General features: G+C 37.4%; 1 protein-coding gene across 1 annotated transcript; it reads left to right on the plus strand.

Moving 5' to 3' along the window:
• Positions 1-1698: 1698 nt before the first annotated feature.
• LOC119192493 lies at positions 1699-11533 on the plus strand (the record flags this gene model as incomplete). The annotated part of the gene is made up of 3 exons (XM_037446306.1): positions 1699-1876; positions 6593-6762; positions 11369-11533. Coding segments are annotated over 3 exons (513 nt in total), but the record flags the coding sequence as incomplete, so codon positions are not given.
• Positions 11534-19243: the final 7710 nt, after the last annotated feature.

Here is a 19243-nt window from a genome sequence, read left to right on the forward strand (position 1 = left end):
GGGACGAACCTGAGAGTGCTTGGTAAAAATGTGATGCATATTAACAATATATCTCACAAAACACACCTATACACGACGAATTCAATCATCATTATTTATCCGAAAACATCATGTAATATACGTTTCAAATTAATTAGTATGAAATTAAATAATACGCTCGAAATAAATTCATTGTGTTTGGAGGTCTTTTGAGCGAATGCGGGAGGGCACTTTGCTTTTGTGTTGCTGGCTAGGTTTGGTTCATTCAGTTACCTATATTACGGGAGCGCTCGACTTAATGAACTGCTAGGCGGAAACGTCCTTATGCAAGTCTTTCTGGATAGGTAGATAATTTGGTTTTTCATTTTATATAATAACTAAGTTTTGCTCGCGATTAAACTCCTAATATACATGTTCCCGGGGTAGAAAGTAACCTATAACCTTCCCAGGGTCTTAAACTATATCCATACCAAATTTAATAAAAATCCGTTCAGTAGCTTTTGAGAAAGTCGATAATATACTGATAGACAGAAAAGGGGATTTTGTTTTGTAATATGTATAGACTATATGTAATTATACTGCTAGTTTAGGAAATAAAACCTTTTCGTTCTCACATACGTCATTTTAATAGTATAATAGAATGATATATTTAGCCACCGCACCGCCTGAATGAAAAAGTTTTTGAATAAATATTTTAACCTATGGCACTTAGAGGTAATGTAGCTTCTTATTGGTGATTTTTTTTTAAATCGGTTTAATAGTTCCTGAGAGCTTTCAAACAAACTCTTAAGCTTTATATATTAGTATCGACTCTAGGTACCAATTATGGAACTTCAATACAAAATATTCTTCGAGATTTCTGTGCTATTTAATTTAACTTCGGTCTAGAGTTTTGCCGAAGTATATGCTCGCGTATGTCTCCCATAAGAGGTAAGCAGGCGTGGAAGTAGAACATCCATAATTAGCTTAACTTATTCTCGTCTGTGATAGGGGACTTCATTCACATCAAACTCTCCGTTCCAGTCAATGTATTTACGATCTAAAACAACATTTGAAAATACCTATGTTAAATTTAATTCGGGGCTATTTTCAGAAGTACGCTTTTATCCAAACAATGACGTAGTAATTAGGATATCTAACCTATTACTAATAAATTAGAATGTTATGCGAAATCGAGCGCTGTATTACTATTATTATGTTTATTTGTTGTATAAATTCACTAATTATTGTGATTGCCTCAGCATGAAATTAGGTCGATGTTATTCGTGACTTCTAATTTAATTGGGCGGTTGTATTGCTGATTCATCTTAATTTTATTTGGTAATGATGTACGTTGGCAATTTGCATACAAAGAGTCGATAGGAAAGGATATTTCTATATAAATATAGGTAGCAATAAGCTTGATTTTAAGTAAATATGGTCTGAGTTCGTATTTTCTTTGTGAGTATTATAGTATTATATTTATAATTATATGCCACGGCCAGTATTTTGTATATATTCTTTTTATTAATTTTCAAAGTAAAATCTCATTCTTTTGACTTTTTCTTATTGATATTTTTCTTTTCTTTCCATACAATGATTATGACTTTTTAGTTTATTTCCATTATGAAAGAGGTTTTCGTTTTTATTTTGACTATTTTTTGTTGTTTTTCACACGAATATTATCATTTTGTAGTTAAATTACATTCTTATAGAATTTAATAATGTGATTTTTTCCAGTATGTACGGTGCATCGGGCGCAGCGCCGCCCGGGGAGGCGCAGGGGCGTGCGCGCGAGCGCCCTGACGTGCTCCCTGCGCCCGCGCCGCTGGGCGAGCCGCCGCCGCCGACGCTGCCCCGCCCGGGCAAGGACAGTGTCGCGCGGCTCACGCTCACCGGACTGTCTTATGTTGTTACCGTAAGTTTACATTAATACCATAAGAATATACTTTACTTCCTGTGAAGTAGCGAGTTATTTAGTAATTAAATGCGTTTGTGTAAACCTAATAGACAAAATTACTCCCCAGGCAATTCTTGTGCGCTCGGTCTTCACACCGACTGCACGCTCATGCACGGGGAGACATTTCTCGTGGAACACAGTTAAGTGTGTAAACCTTATGGTTGCCAATTCATATTGACACTTATAAGGGCTCTCGAACAGTTCTACCTTATTGTCTTCCTCCTATCCTAAGAAGTTTCCTTGTCCTTCCTCCACACTTCCTTCCCAGCTATCCCCTCCCAATTTTCCCCCAGGACCCTGCAGTCGCTAAGCCGGGGATTCCATTATTCCATTCGAGGGTTTTCCCGGTGATGACTGCGGAGTCTGACACCAAAAAAAATAGGCAAAATTTTCGGTGTACAAACATGTTTAGTTTATAACTCATTCGCTACTGGATTAAAATAGTAGCAATGTCCGAACATGGCGTCAGGTCGGCTAGGAGAATATGCCTATTGTATTAAGTCCATATTTATATATTTTTATAAGTGTAACGTGTTAAGGTAAATCGAATGAAAATGATGTCTGAAGATTGATGATTCTCACAGAATTATTTGTTAGCTTTCTCTGTACCACATAGCGCGGTAAGCAGAGACAAAACGTCATGCCTGAGGTATTTTTGTCACGAGAAAGAACAGTATACCAACTACGTTGGTTTCAAATATAATCTCAGAAGGATGTTTTCCAATGAAAAAATTCTTGGAAAGTATTTGATGTTGTCTCTGGAAATTCAACCTACGGCGTATTAGTTATTAGAGCAATATTACACCGTCACCCACGTAAGTTATGACTAGCAATATAATATTTTTAGCTAGAAAAAAGTCTGTAAACATTAATAACAGGCCATTTGAGGTATTTTACAACACTTAGAGCATTGACATTTCGTTCGACATTATACGGCCATCATATTTTACGGCGAAAATTTATGTTTTTTTTACTAGCTTGTGTCTCACTACTGAGATCATTTGATTAGGGGTCACCTCAAATTATTGAATACTTACGCCGTAGGCACGTGCTCTCTGTTGGATTCCATTCCACATAAATGTTGTAAAAAATATAATAAATACGAACCTTGGACCTCTTATTACACAGATTATAACCTTGACAGGAGACCAAGGGAGCGATTACCTAAAAGCGTAGAGTAATAAAAATAAATTTAAGTATATTTTGATCTTTAAGTACTACGTGTTCCAGCTTATATATAAATAAATAATCAGCTCGGTATACAGTTCTATTGCTGGGCACGGACCTCTATTACTGAGAAGGATTAGGCCTTGGTCCACCACGCTGGCCTAGTACGGATTGGTAGACTTCACACACCCTCAAAATTGTTATAGAGAACTCAGGTATGCAGGTTTCCTCTCGATTTTTTTCTTCGCCGTTAAAAAAAGCGATAATTCACAAATGTGGTTCCAGCCTGTTTAAACACAATTTAAATTAATAAATTAAATTGTCCTAGCACTAAAATGCGGTTGTATTGTAGTTTAGGTGTAAGATAATTTCCTACATTCAAGCTCTTATGGTCACAGGTGTTAACTAACCCAGTTCCTAGTATTAAAAGTTAGATAAATACGGCTTTAGAAAGCGTTTCGACAACTTAAAAGGACTTGCGCTTCGCGGAATCCCGATTTGGTGCTTAATGGCACTTTTAACTTGAAAATACAGTGGGATATATACAAATGCTACTATTTTTGAAAAGCACACGCTTTTATACCCGAAGGGGTAGGCAGCGACGCAACTTGTAGACGCTCTTTTCAGCATGCGTATTGCATCCCATCTGATACGGAGAGAGTCTATCGCCACATCAGCAAAAAAACAATATCATTTTGCCTCACCCGAGCTTCGAACCTGGGACATCAGGAGCGGTAGTCATAACAAGCAAGCAAGAACACTATGCCACCGACGCAGACGGATAAATATTTAAAGCATAAAATATGAGCAATTTTAAAATTTTATTTATATCTGATAATCAGTTGGCGAGTCGGATTGGCGTCGCACGCAACTAACGAATACATTAAATTAACTTAAACGATTATTGTTACCAAATTAATAAAAATGTCTTAAAACTGATTTGAAATGTTGATTATCGTGTTTCCTTTTTTAAAGGGCGTTGCTCCAATATAAGGTTAAATCGTCTGTTTTTTATGCCTTTATTTAATCTTTCTTGGTTTGTAGAAATGGTCCTAGGTTCAGGAGTCGAATCTAATATCTATGGAACACTTGTACTAATTTTTCTAATGCACTCTCATGATTGAATTGTCTATTTCAACCCATTGACGTTCCATTTGTCTATCCTAAGCAAGTAGGGACAGTAATTTTGATACAATCCAAGGATTATAGTAAAGCAAAATTAGAAATAGAATATTATGAATGTCCATAAATAAATAACAGTTATATCCAATTTAAGCAGCGATAGCCTAGTTGATTGTGAAACGGACAGCCGACACGAATGTCCACAGGTTCAAATACCAAGGGCACACACCTCTGATTTTTCTAAAATTATGTGTGTATTCTTTGTGAATTATCGCTTGCTTTAACGGTGAAGGAAAACATCGTGAGGAAACCTACATATCTGAGAAGTTCTCTAACCGGAACGTGACTTATGTGGGCCATTATGGCTGGTTTTTACCTTGTGTATGGTCACTTTCTGGGCGGACACTAATATCTTAACACCAGCATATATTTGTATTATAGGTAGTAAGTTAACACCTTATCACTATTAAGAAGATGAGATTTCTGTTTTACCCCCAATAGCTTGATCTGATCCAAATAACTAAGGTCCTCATAACCTATACTAAAATACCCCAAATGAATATTCCATGTAACCATAAATTTATACTTTATAACCGAAACTATGATCGCAAGCCGGAATCCCACAATAATGCGGAAGAATTAGGAATAACCGTGCAATAAATTACAAAAACGATGTCGTACGGGTGGAAGCGACCGTTATAGCGTCGTAAATATTAGCTTGGCTCACCTATAATGTAGGAAATTTTCCTTCAAATACACTCCTTAGAATCAAACAGATTTGATCTACGTAGTTTTAAATGGGGCTAAATTTGTGTGTGTTTTGATGCGTAAAATTTAGATGCTTGTGATTGGAATTTGGTATCATTTCACCTATTCGCGGGGAAAGTGTCTTATGACTACTGCCTAGCATAGAGGGGTGTTTGAGCAGTTATATTGCGTTCATTGCACCTTACGACCCGAAGCTGATCTGTCCGGAAAGATGGTAAACAGCAGGCGACAGTCGAGCTGAGTCCCTATCACTATATACGCCCTATGCACGGCATACCAACTAAAACTCGCGGTGTCTTTGACGCATTAGGGACGGCTGCGGACTTCCTCCGATAGAAGTGTCTAAGTTGTTGTCCACAACCGCCCATCTATCATTTCACGTAGATGAAATTGGTGAAAAGTGGATTAAATATGGACTATTTTCACAGTATAGTGCAGAGGCTATTCCAATAGTTATCTGAGGTTATGATAATGCCTTATGGTACCGGTGAGCCTCTAATGCGTTGACAAAGGCTACTGCGGGGTATTAGTTGAAGCCCCAGTACACGTAACAAACCGGCATACCCGCCTTGGTTCCCCGAACTGACACGGGAAATAAAGTGATTACCTCGCGATTAAAAATTGTGGAATGTGGGTGCATTACTTGCGGCTTTGGCTTAACCTTTCGATATATTATATCAGTTTGAGATTATGATTCTTAGAATCTTAAAATTCTGGATTCGATTCCAATCTAAGAATAACATGCGAAGTCTGCCAATCTGCAGTGTTGAATTAAAACCTAAATCTTCTCAACAATAGAGACGGGCCGTGAGCAGTGGGCAGTATGTAATTCATAATAATATAAAAATTAAAAAAAAATACTTTATTTATCACGTAGGCGAACAAAGTTGCACTTATTATACGTCAAAACAAAGCATAAGAATAATTATTATTATTTCTAAACAACTATTAAAATTACTTATATAACTATGAACATTTTAAATTAGGGATAGAATTTATAATAAAAACAAGGTACAAACCGAAGTAACCAGCATGGGCTGGCAAGTAGGGGGAAATAGAAGGATAACTCGTCGCGATTCTCACCGGCGAGGACATGAGCCCTAACCTAGCTAACCTATCAGCCTTTCACTAGCTACCTAAGTGATGACTACCCGAAGAAGAGAGGCGGAAAGAAACTACGGGCTTTCTTTTTTGTCATCAATTGTTCAGTACATCTTTTGTAAAAAAAAAATCAAGTCTTTCTTGTACATAGTCACAATAGTTATATAAGCTAATGCACGCACATCACCGTTAACATGGGATAAGATAAAATCCAATCGATTAAACCTGGGGCGGTATTATTATAACTGTATTGACAACCTAATAAACTAAGCCCGCTTTGGTTGTGTAGTTGTATTACGGGACTGTTTCGTTCCCCGGGTCGGACAAAGTGATATTAGGTATACTTAGTATTAAACTGGATTCTGGAATTTGTGCCCGATAGCAATACTCGCCCCCTATGACATATTCGGATTTCGGATTATAAATGGCGGAAAGTGGGTGCACCTGTTGCGTCTTTACCTACCCCTATGTGGATAAAAGGCTTGAGCATCTAATTAACTATAATATTGTACCCAGGCGGTGACGCGACGCTCACGGCAGTCGACGTCAGCGCAATGGTCGCGCTCGTTTCGCGCGAGCGCGGCGTCTCCTCAAGACGACGTTGACGTGGATGACGTGTTCTTCACGCCGCCGACGTCGACGACGCCGCTCCAGCACCACGAGGAGGAGAATGTTGAAAGTAAAGGGTGAGTTAATTTTTTAAGGGTTCTAAAGATCGACCCATTGTTAATAGATACTGCTGATTTGTGTACAACATATATTTTTACTTAACCTTTAAGTTCATAATCGAAGATAATAAAAATCCATCTACAGAATGGCCAACATAATAGTTGCGTATGGTCTACTTTGAGCTGTGCTATGTTCATCGCGCTCAGTCTTCCCACTGGATGCTCGCCTGGGCCGATATTTGTTGCGGCCTTAGAGATATAGTTAAATGAGTATACGTTGTAGTTAGGAATTCACATTGAAACTCATAAGGGTCTACGAACATTTCTTCTCCTTTTCCCCTCTGCCCATCTTAGAAAAGATATACAATTAAAAGAGTATACCTTGTAGTTGGGAATTCACATTGAAACCCATAAGGGCCTAAGAACATTTCTTCTCGTTTTCTCTTCCATCCATCAAAGAAAAATCCCTTCCTTCCCCATTCTTCTCTGGGCTCGAACACCCTGTGTTGACTGTGTAGCCAAACACAAAAAAGCCATATATATCATGTTTGCCTATTTTAATATGGATTTAATAATTCTATTGCCACAATAATTAGTTTGTTGGACGTTTAAAAACGTCATTAGAATTTATTTGACGTTCCATAACGTTAATTAAATTTGTTGGACGTTCACTAACGTTTAAATACAAATGGTGTTTATAATTCATCGCTTGTTTATCATAATATTTGATACATGAAGCACCGTCATAGTATTCGTTTAATTATTAAGTCCATTAATTTTAATTGTTTCGCTAAAATGTATACATGTTTGTGTCCTAATTACTCTCTAATTGATAATATTCAACAAAGTAAGTCGAGTATTATTAGTGTAGGAATTAGTTGCAACGAATTTAGTTTCTGTTTGAGTTTGGGTGTATTTCGGGCGTATTTATCGGATTATTGCTAAAAAATATTTCCAGTTTTAGGTATTCTAAGACTTATTTGTATGACCTTATAAGTATATCATATTATGCTGTAGTAAAGTATAGTTTATTCAACTGATTCAATTATTTTGGGAACAATGAAGGTTACGTATTTATTGTGCTCGGTATAGCGATAGCTTTAACGTCTATGAACGTTGTCGAACGTAACATCGTAGAATTGGATGTGCAAAATCATAATATATTAAAAATATTTACGACGCAATAAAATATATGTGAGCGCATTCAAATTCGCTCGAAACGCATTATTTAAATAAAAATGTTATTTCAAACATTTACAAATACATTTGATTTTATACACAAATGGGTATTGTTAGTAAACGCATGGCAGTAACTTATCAAAGACAAATATAACCCAACCCAAATCTTTGTGACACGGGTCGAACCAGATTAAATCTTCGAACCGGACCTTCGGACACTAATATATAAAAGGAAAAATTATGTCTGTCGTATCGTGGAATTGTAAGGGGCTGCGCAGACGTGATCGACGTGCCTTATTAGCAGCCAATTGCAAAAGTAATAGTTTTTATTGTTACCACAACGTTCACACAAAGACTATAATGTCATCATCATTTTTACCCTTCTGCACCTGATGGTAAGTTGAGTGGGGTCCAATAGAATGTCGACTGACGAGAGATGGTCCCTCGACAGTCGACACAATTATGCCGGCCTGTTGGAAACGGATATACACAGGCTGATCCCGGAACGCGACACATTTACGGGACTCATGGCGGGTTTAACACCTTGTGTGCGGTGTATAATTTTTTGGTAATTAATGTGTCTGCGCGTTGCTTAATATGAATAAAAACTATTTCTTTATGAAGGCCACGAGGTTTACCTGAAGGTACGTCAATACCGTTGATGGTATTTACCTAAATCACCATTGGAATGATGTTTTGAATGGTGCCAAGGAATGTGGAGATCATATTTAGCCGAACCCAGGGTCAAAAGGCTGATTATTTTATTTTTATTTCAAATTCCTCTACCGAAACGAAAAACTGGTATTATGTCTAAAGTAACGTGTGAATGCAATTTTGTGTATGACTCGGGCCGTAGTTAGCGTTTGTACAATCGCAAACGCTAACGTTATATATGAGAAATTTACATATTTTAGTGGACTTATCGGTAAGATATGTCATTCCCATTTTTTATTTTGTTTTACCGTTAACAATTGTAGAAAGAAATTTTGGCTAAAGTCGCTGATTCAACTGCCACATTTTTGTAGCTAATAAAACATATTTTGTACATAGTTCTAACAGACGTGAGTCGAGATAAAAAATATAATGTTTTTACTATACCATTATATGTTAACTGGGTGTTGCTCGCGGCTTTGCCCGTGTGAAAAGCCTTTTCACTACAAAAGTCGAAAAACACTCACTACGCTACCGCCATTGTTTAAAAATCAGATTTAAAAGTTTAATTGTTGCCCATAAGAGCAAATTACGGGGATAAAAGTAGTCTGTGTGTTAATCCAGGACATGATCTACCCGTGTGTCAAATTTCATCTAAATCCGTTTAGTTGTTTTCACGTTTACTTCTAACAAACATAGAAACAATTGCACCAACTTTTGCATTTATGATATTAGAATAAACTGAATCACCTTTTTCCTGAAGGTACCACGTGGATGGTCAATAAACCCGAGCAAAAAAGCTCTAGTCGGAGAAAATTCTGACAGTAGAAGTAAGAATAAGAAAAAAAATTGATGATTTAATAGTTTAGCAAACTCTAAGCGCAAGATGGAATGCCTTTGGACGTGTATATACTCACATGACAATATTAATAAATTTAATTTTGGTGTACTCAAAACAATTCTTATATCTGACATTCTGTAGAAGAATTATAGGTGTTTTACCCACTCATCATCATCATCTCAGCCACAGGAAGTCCACTGTTGAACATAGGCCTCCCCCAAGGATCTATTTTAAGGTTTTACCCACTGATATTTAGGAAAGAATGGTGTTTGGGTAACTAACTATACTGTTAATGTCTTTGGGTTTGAGCGAGAAAAATATGACAATAATTCGAAGAGAACCTAACAAAATTCTTGATTGAGCGACATTCCGAAATTGTTGACGGATTTAGACTATTGGAGCCTTTGATTCTCGTAAATATTTAAGGCAAATTAATTTGGAAATGGGCTTAATACTTTATTAAAATGGTTAAATACGTATTTGAAACTTTGACTAGTATCCTTTAGTTAAGGGATGTAAGCCCCGTAACTTTAAAATATACAACAATTTCAACAGAATGTATTTATTCTTACGATAGCAAATAGCAGACCGGCTGCCAGACTTCAAGACACTGTGAGCTCATTCTGCGTAGATCGGACCACCAACAGCTAAAATTTAAAAAAATTAAAAAAAGTTGTATAATTGTAAAATGTAGGTAGATATTGTAACTTTGACTTTACGGATGAACGACACCTCAGTCCCCCCGTGACCATGAAGGCTGCAAAGTCTTCGAAACGTCGGGAGAAAATAAAATACTAGCACCGCGATAGAATCCGAAAATTAGTTTAATTTCAATGTCTAACATTCGCGTAAACATAAGAAATCATGATAGCAAATTTTCTCTACATTATTTTCTATAATCAGTTAATATATTTCTAAAATACTAATAAACAAAGTAGTAAGGGTCACTTTATCGTACCCGTAAAAAAATACTGTTTAATTTTTATACTTTTAAAATTACAATTAGCCCTTTTTGCTAAAAAAAAGCATTTTTGATTAATTGCAGTCCATTGACCCAGACTGAGTTAGAACTTCTAATTAATAATTCGCGTTAAAATCACATGTGAATTCGAAATATTATTTTTTAATTATGCGTAGTTTGAAGAACATCGGCGTAGAGGGTGTTTCGATGTGCCTCTCCGGAGTAGATGTAGATCTATAATGCCCGGCAAAAACTTGAGCACACCATCGCGTGATAGCGGGTTATTTTTGTACTTTAGTGTACATTAAACTTGCGTACAAAATATTCTCCGTCACGTGGCAGTGCTCAAGTTGTTTGTTGGCTATTATACGACTGCCGTGCCGAATCTAGAATTGAGCATAAATAGCACAGCACTATTATATGTAATCCCACATAACTGGCGAAATATGGAGATAAAAAAATAAAAAGCTTTATTCATCACGTAGGCGACCATAGTTGCGCTTAAGATAAGTCAAAGTACATGACAATATTTAATTATTACTCCAATAAGTCGCTTATATACTATAGACACTTTATATAACACGTATAGCTACTAAAAAGGGAAAAAACACATGATAACAACTTCCTCCCCATATTACATGAAAATTAACGTAGTAAAAGTTCTGCAGCGACCACGAACTGGAAGACGCAGCGTAGGCAGGCCCCTCCACGAGATGGACCGATGATCTGGTGAGGGTCTCCGGAGTCCGATGGATGAGGGCGGCCCAGAACCAGTCCCTGTGGCGCTCAATGGAGGAAGCCTATGTCCAGCAGTAGACGATTCCCGAATGAAATGATAATGATGATGAACGTAGTAATATTTGGGATTCCCTTCTCTGGCCACCTGAAAAGAGAATAACCTCCTCTTTTTTTTAAGTGTTTGTGTTTTTTTGTTGTGTTAAAAAGACATGATATATGTACATATGAATACATGGTCGGTATTTTTGTTTCAGAGCCCGATCTCCTCTAGGGTCGGGAGGGGTGGAGTATAGAAGGCCGGAGAGGAGTGTGTCATGGGGTGCGGGTGGAGTCAGGATACACAGTCCCATGCTTGAACCTTTGGCTGATAATTCCAATCGCAGGCAGTTCGGAATGGGAGTTGTCGGCAGATTTTTCCGGTAAGTTTTTTTTACGAAGGCCAAACGATTTTGTGAGCTAGTTGTATTTATATACGGTTTCAAACATTGACGTATATTCTATACACGAACGTCTATATAAACTATTTGTTTAAGATCTGAACTGAAATGGCAAACAAAACGTCACTGTTATAACTTATTTATTCACTTGAACAACAAATAATTTTATTTATTTGACTAATATTTTTTATTCATTCAGGTTTGCACTTAGACTCGTGTTTTTATATTATGAGCGCCACTTCGTACACAACCACAAGCAACAATATTTATTTATTTATTTATTCAATAACACACCAGTGACACATGCATCTAAAAATCACAAATAATAATAAATAATACAAATTCTGATACATATGACTATTACAGGTATGCACAGCATTCTCACGCAAATAACATCTAGATAGAATTACAAAATAAAATAAAACCAGAAAATACTATAACAAACATAACAGAGCCTCGTTACGGGATTAAAATGAGTGGGTACAAAACAAAAACAAAGTTTGAAAATAGTAAAAATAAAATTTAACTTATAGTAACTATGAATTACAATCAAAATGTATTAAAAAATTAAATATTTAAAAAAAAAACAATATTCAAGAATAGAAAAAAAATAAATAAAATTAACATTAAATAATAAACTCTAACCTACTTCGTCAAGCAAGTGTATCAGCGCTTCCCTTCTGAACTTGGATAGTGATGAACTGAATATGTCCAGATCGGGATATTTAATGTTGAGAGCATTATACTCACTGCACATTTTTACAATGGGCGAGTTAAATCCAATATTAGTACGGATTTGTGGTATATAAAATGTTCTTGTAATAGGTTGTCTAGGTAATTTACGTGGAAAATTTAGGCTGATTTTACTAAGTATGTCATGTAATATTGATACCATACTAAAATCAGTTTGAATACATTACAGCTCAATTCTATTGAACACAGTAAATGTTCGAAACGCCAAATCTAGTACGTAGTACATATATTGATGGTTTCAAACAGGATCGCATAATTACGTAGACTAGCGAGGGATGATCATCCTACGTCATTTGACACGCTATGACCGCACTCTATTTATCATCAGGTCCAGTGGAGTCGCTTTGCTGTGTCTATATAAAAAAAGCTAATACACTATAGCTCTACTCAGTGATGTAGCTTGTCATAACGGTGCCCTATCAATATTGTTAGGGGCTCTTGAGGGTAGAGCGTACTTTTGGGCAGCCGCTTAGTTTAACTTATGGGTCAAGAAGATCCTTAAAGCTCGGTGGCTCCGTATCACTAATACGTCGCTAGCTATGCTTCTGGTTCTAAAACAGGGCTAGTCCTTAGTTCAAACCTTTAACCTTAACTTCTAACTGTAATGTATGCAATGAACGACCACCGTAAACTGGCCTTTTATTGACCTGCTTATAACAGTGTACACTTCTTTCTTACAAATCTATCTCACGAACACCAAAATGTGCATCCAAATCCAAAGTAATAGAAACATTTTCCTATCCATATTTATTTTATAAATGTAAAAGTATGTCTGTCCCTTACGCTGTCACGGCTGAACCATTGAAACGATACGAATGATAATTGATAATGATAATTTGTGACCCTCGAAAACTTTTTCACGTAAGCAGACCCGCGACCGAGAGTTATTCCGTTATAATGAATAAATTTTATAACCTAACAAATTCCGGGCCAAAGCTAATTACCGTCAAAATTGATATTCACCTCGCGCCAATTATTTCGCCGAATTGCTTTCAAATTTAATTGAACGACGACATTATATATGAAAAACGTTTTGAACCAGCACGCAGTTCCTTTGACAATGAAATCGTATCGCAAACGGCTTCAGATTTTGTAGCGTTGAATAAAATTTATGTGTATTTGCTTTGTATTAAGAGAAACGGCAATGTATTTAGTTATTATTATATTGTATTGTTGAATTTTAGATATGTTTAATATGAAAGTTAATAGATTCTGAAAAAAATATTATGGTAGGATATATTTTACATCGGCTCGGATAGCAAGCGTACACAAAGTGTTAAAACCCGCCATAGTGGCCCAGGTAAGTGTCGCGTTCCGGGATCAGCCTGTGTATATCCTATTCCAACGGACCGGCATGATTGTGTCGACTGCCAAGGGGTAATCATTTCTCGTCAGTCGACATTCTATTGGAGCCCAATCCACTTACCATCGGGCGCTGTCTGGTCTGTAATCATGATTGTTACTATTTAAAATTTCTGTTTTCTTGACTCAAGATTTTTAATTATATTGTTTTACTGTCTCAGTTTCTCGAAATTACAAAAAAAATATCCACTACCGCTACCGTAAAAAAATAAACTTTATGTTTTCGCGTTCATTTATTCCAATTGGAAACCGAATTCGTTCCAATAGTCGCCACCGCGGTTACATTTGCATTACCTTTCGTTTTATGCTTCAATTGGATAGAAAATTCCCTTTAAATTGCAAATGACTCCCATCGGTCATCGACGTGGAATGCTATCGACCCGTCGCATAATTAAAGAGTTCTAACAAAAACTGTTCGTTTGTCCAATAGGATATTTTGTGCCTAAAAGGTATTGAAGAATCATCAATTATGTATCCCAATTTTATTTTACAATTTTATAGAAGTTCTCCATATAGTAGAACGCGAAGAAACTTACAGGTTTACTCGTGGTATCATGTTCACTCATATTTGGGTCTCTAAAGCGAGTTTTAAATCAGGGGCGATAGAAATTACCCACCAGGACAATAGCAACAAGTTTGACTACAGGGTGGCCGTGACGTCTATGTATATCCTATTGCATATGGTAAGAATAGCAATTATGACGGTAATGTTCATTATTCAAAGGTCTCCTAAACAATATGCTACCATTAACCATAAACCAATTTCTTCCAACTATTTTAAATTTATACTTTTAGCACTGATTAAGCAACTTAAACTAAAACTTACCCATTTTCAGTAAATAAATAAAAATATATATTTGGACTGTCGGGAAGAAATTCAGAATTATCTCAGATATAAAATGGCCGTGCGAATGATGTATGGCGAAAATTTAATTTAAGTCTACTTGATTTATATTTTTATGGCAAAAGGAAACAAAGAAAAAATCAGCACAAGCCTACAGTATAAACCAAAAGAAATAAGGAAGAAACTGGGTCACCTGATAGTGGATGATCATTGTATATATGAATATAACCCTTTCAGTCTTTGAAATTAAACTAATTTTCGGATTCTATCGCGGTGCTAGTATTTTATTTTCTCCCGACGTTTCGAAGACTTTGCAGCCTTCATGGTCACGGGGGGGACTGAGGTGTTGTTCATCCGTAAAGTCAAAGTTACAATATCTACCTACATTTTACAATTATACCACTTTTTTAAATTTTTTTAAATTTTAGCTGTTGGTGGTCCGATCTACGCAGAATGAGCTCACAGTGTCTTGAAGTCTGGCAGCCGGTCTTTTGGGTTCCGATTTAATTAAATGTAGAACTGGATCCCAGGCTTGTGCAAGCTTCCAACCATCTTCCCTATTGAAATTAGGATGTTTTTAATTTCAATAGCCTCGCGAATCATTCTAGGCAGGAATCGGTGTTCTTTGGCGAGGATTTGTGGCTTGTCTAGTCGCAGATAATGATTGGCGCCTCCCTCAGAGTGTTCAGCGACTGCAGACTTCGTCGAGCGTCGGTGTTTCACGTCAGCTATATGTTCTTTTACGCGGGTCCCTATATTTCTTTTTGATTGCCCGATATAAGAGGCCACAGTTGCAATCTATTTTGTATACTCCCGGTTCTTGTAGAGGTATGTGACACTTGACAGGTGGTAAAATTGACTAATCTTCTTAGGCGGCATAAAATAAGTTTTTATGGAAGCACGCTTCAGGATGTAGCCAATCTTGTCGGTGACTCCTCTTACATATGGTAATACAACCGGAACACGTTCAACTGTGGCTGGTTTCACTCGGTTTCTGTGACGGCGGCGTGGAATTTGGAGCTTGTTGTCTCGCAGTACTTGCTTGACATGTTGCAGCTCAGCGGCCAGGTGTTTCTCGTCACAGATTCCTTGTGCTCTCTGAAACAAAGATTTGCCCACGGTAGCTAACTGTTTTGGGTGGTGATGAGATTCACCGTTCAGATATTTATCAGTATGGGTCTGTTTCCGATATACAGTATGACTTAAGGTCTGATTAGGATTACGGATGATTAAAACATCTAAGAAAGCAAGAGATTTATTGTGTTCTAACTCCATAGTAAATTGGATTTTATTGTTGATGGAGTTAAGGTGATTTAAAAATGCAGTTACTTTATCAGATGGTAAAATTGTGAAAGTATCGTCTACGTACCGTTTATAAAACCTTGGAGTGACCGGGGCTGTACTCAGGGCTGTCTCCTCGAAGTCCTCCATAAATATATCGGCGACTACCGGAGATACAGGGGAGCCCATCGCTACCCCCTCAACTTGTACATAGAACTGATTATTCCACAACATATAGCCAGATGTAAGGCAATGTTGGAGTAGTTCTGCATATTCCACAGGAATGTTATTCTCTGCTAACTTCTTAGATACAATTCTGATGCAATCTTGTACTGGTAAGCTCGTAAAGAGAGACTGGACATCAAAACTGACCATAGTTTCATTGTCAGCTAATTTTAGGTCTTTAATATCGCTGACAAATTGGTATGAATCCTTCACAGACGCTCTAGTGTTTCCTCTAAGTGGTGAAAGCACTTTTGCTACGTGCTGAGCCAATCTGTAGGTTGGTGTGTCGATTTGACTCACTATGGGACGTAGCGGAGCATTTAATTTGTGTATTTTCGGCAACCCATACAGTTTAGGCGGTTTTGCACACGAAGGAACGAGCAAGTTTACGTCAAGATTTAACTTATCGGGTAATCTTTTATTAAAGAGCTAGTAGCCTTTAATACTTTAGTAGTCGGGTCTGATTTGACTATTTTATACGTACTTACATCCGATAAAAGTTGTTCCATTTTATTATTGTAGTCTGACGTATCCATTACTACTGTCGCATTTCCTTTATCTGCACGGAGAATGGTAAGGTCCTTCATCGATCGCAAGTTCTTTAAAGCGATATATTCGTGTTTTGGAAGATTTGGTTTCGGCACTTTCTTTTGACGCAAAATTAACGAAATGTCTTGGCGTATCGCCTCCGAATCTTCCTGTTTCAAGTTATTTTTGAAGAGACTATTCTCAACATTGCAAATAATGTCTTCATACGGTATCCTTCGTGGAGTAACAGCAAAATTTAAGCCTTTCGATAAAACCTGAATTGTGTTTTCGTCCAATGTTTGTTTTGACAGATTTATTACTGCGCGTTGTCCATGGTTTGCGCGGGAGTGTATCTTATCTATGGTCGCGCACGTTCCATTCCTACACTCGGTGTTTTTAAGATTATCGACATTTAATTTTGATAGTAATTTGTTGTATTTTATTATATGTTTATTTTGCATTCATTATATTTTGAGGTTTCGCGCTTGTTTAAGGTATCGATGCAATTTTTAAAATCAAATGCTGATAACTCTGTCTTCAATTCATTGGATATAATCTCAACACAATTATTTATGTACTGGAGGTCGGATCGTGTTTCGTGTATGGTAGCTCGTAACAGTTTTGTACTCGCCTGGTTAAGAATTTTAGCGCTCCCTCGTATGTATTTCTTAGGTGATAGCTTGACACACGTAGGGATGAGATTGTGGTCACGACATCTCTTCAAGAAATTCAATGATGTGCAGAATCTTGCGCGCTTGGTTTTCAAATTCTCCAACCGGCGTATTTTGTTGGCAAGTTCCAGTCCGTACTGGTTTGCATAATGATTTCTTATGTTTACGCGAATGTTAGACATTGAAATTAAACTAATTTTCGGATTCTATCGCGGTGCTAGTATTTTATTTTCTCCCGACGTTTCGAAGACTTTGCAGCCTTCATGGTCACGGGGGGACTGAGGTGTTGTTCATCCGTAAAGTCAAAGTTACAATATCTACCTACATTTTACAATTATACGACTTTTTTAAATTTTTTAAATTTTAGCTGTTGGTGGTCCGATCTACGCAGAATGAGCTCACAGTGTCTTGAAGTCTGGCAGCCGGTCTTTTGGGTTCCGATTTAATTAAATGTAGAACTGGATCCCAGGCTTGTGCAAGCTTCCAACCATCTTCCCTATTGAAATTAGGATGTTTTTTAATTTCAATAGCCTCGCGAATCATTCTAGGCAGGAATCGGTGTTCTTTGGCGAGGATTTGTGGCTTGTCTAGTCGCAGATAATGATTGGCGCCTCCCTCAGAGTGTTCAGCGACTGCAGACTTCGTCGAGCGTCGGTGTTTCACGTCAGCTATATGTTCTTTTACGCGGGTCCCTATATTTCTTTTTGATTGCCCGATATAAGAGGCCACAGTTGCAATCTATTTTGTATACTCCCGGTTCTTGTAGAGGTATGTGACACTTGACAGGTGGTAAAATTGACTAATCTTCTTAGGCGGCATAAAATAAGTTTTTTATGGAAGCACGCTTCAGGATGTAGCCAATCTTGTCGGTGACTCCTCTTACATATGGTAATACAACCGGAACACGTTCAACTGTGGCTGGTTTCACTCGGTTTCTGTGACGGCGGCGTGGAATTAGGAGCTTGTTGTCTCGCAGTACTTGCTTGACATGTTGCAGCTCAGCGGCCAGGTGTTTCTCGTCACAGATTCCTTGTGCTCTCTGAAACAAAGATTTGCCCACGGTAGCTAACTGTTTTGGGTGGTGATGAGATTCACCGTTCAGATATTTATCAGTATGGGTCTGTTTCCGATATACAGTATGACTTAAGGTCTGATTAGGATTACGGATGATTAAAACATCTAAGAAAGCAAGAGATTTATTGTGTTCTAACTCCATAGTAAATTGGATTTTATTGTTGATGGAGTTAAGGTGATTTAAAAATGCAGTTACTTTATCAGATGGTAAAATTGTGAAAGTATCGTCTACGTACCGTTTATAAAACCTTGGGTGACCGGGGCTGTACTCAGGGCTGTCTCCTCGAAGTCCTCCATAAATATATCGGCGACTACCGGAGATACAGGGGAGCCATCGCTACCCCCTCAACTTGTACATAGAACTGATTATTCCACAACATATAGCCAGATGTAAGGCAATGTTGGAGTAGTTCTGCATATTCCACAGGAATGTTATTCTCTGCTAACTTCTTAGATACAATTCTGATGCAATCTTGTACTGGTAAGCTCGTAAAGAGACTGGACATCAAAACTGACCATAGTTTCATTGTCAGCTAATTTTAGGTCTTTAATATCGCTGACAAATTGGTATGAATCCTTCACAGACGCTCTAGTGTTTCCTCTAAGTGGTGAAAGCACTTTTGCTACGTGCTGAGCCAATCTGTAGGTTGGTGTGTCGATTTGACTCACTATGGGACGTAGCGGAGCATTTAATTTGTGTATTTTCGGCAACCCATACAGTTTAGGCGGTTTTGCACACGAAGGAACGAGCAAGTTTACGTCAAGATTTAACTTATCGGAGTAATCTTTTATTAAAGAGCTAGTAGCCTTTAATACTTTAGTAGTCGGGTCTGATTTGACTATTTTATACGTACTTTACATCCGATAAAAGTTGTTACATTTTTTTATTGTAGTCTGACGTATCCATTACTTCTGTAGCATTTCCTTTATCTGCACGGAGAATGGTAAGGTCCT

Source organism: Manduca sexta, unplaced genomic scaffold (genome assembly GCF_014839805.1).
Source record: "Manduca sexta isolate Smith_Timp_Sample1 unplaced genomic scaffold, JHU_Msex_v1.0 HiC_scaffold_2837, whole genome shotgun sequence".
NCBI classification, from domain to species: Eukaryota; Metazoa; Arthropoda; class Insecta; order Lepidoptera; family Sphingidae; genus Manduca; species Manduca sexta.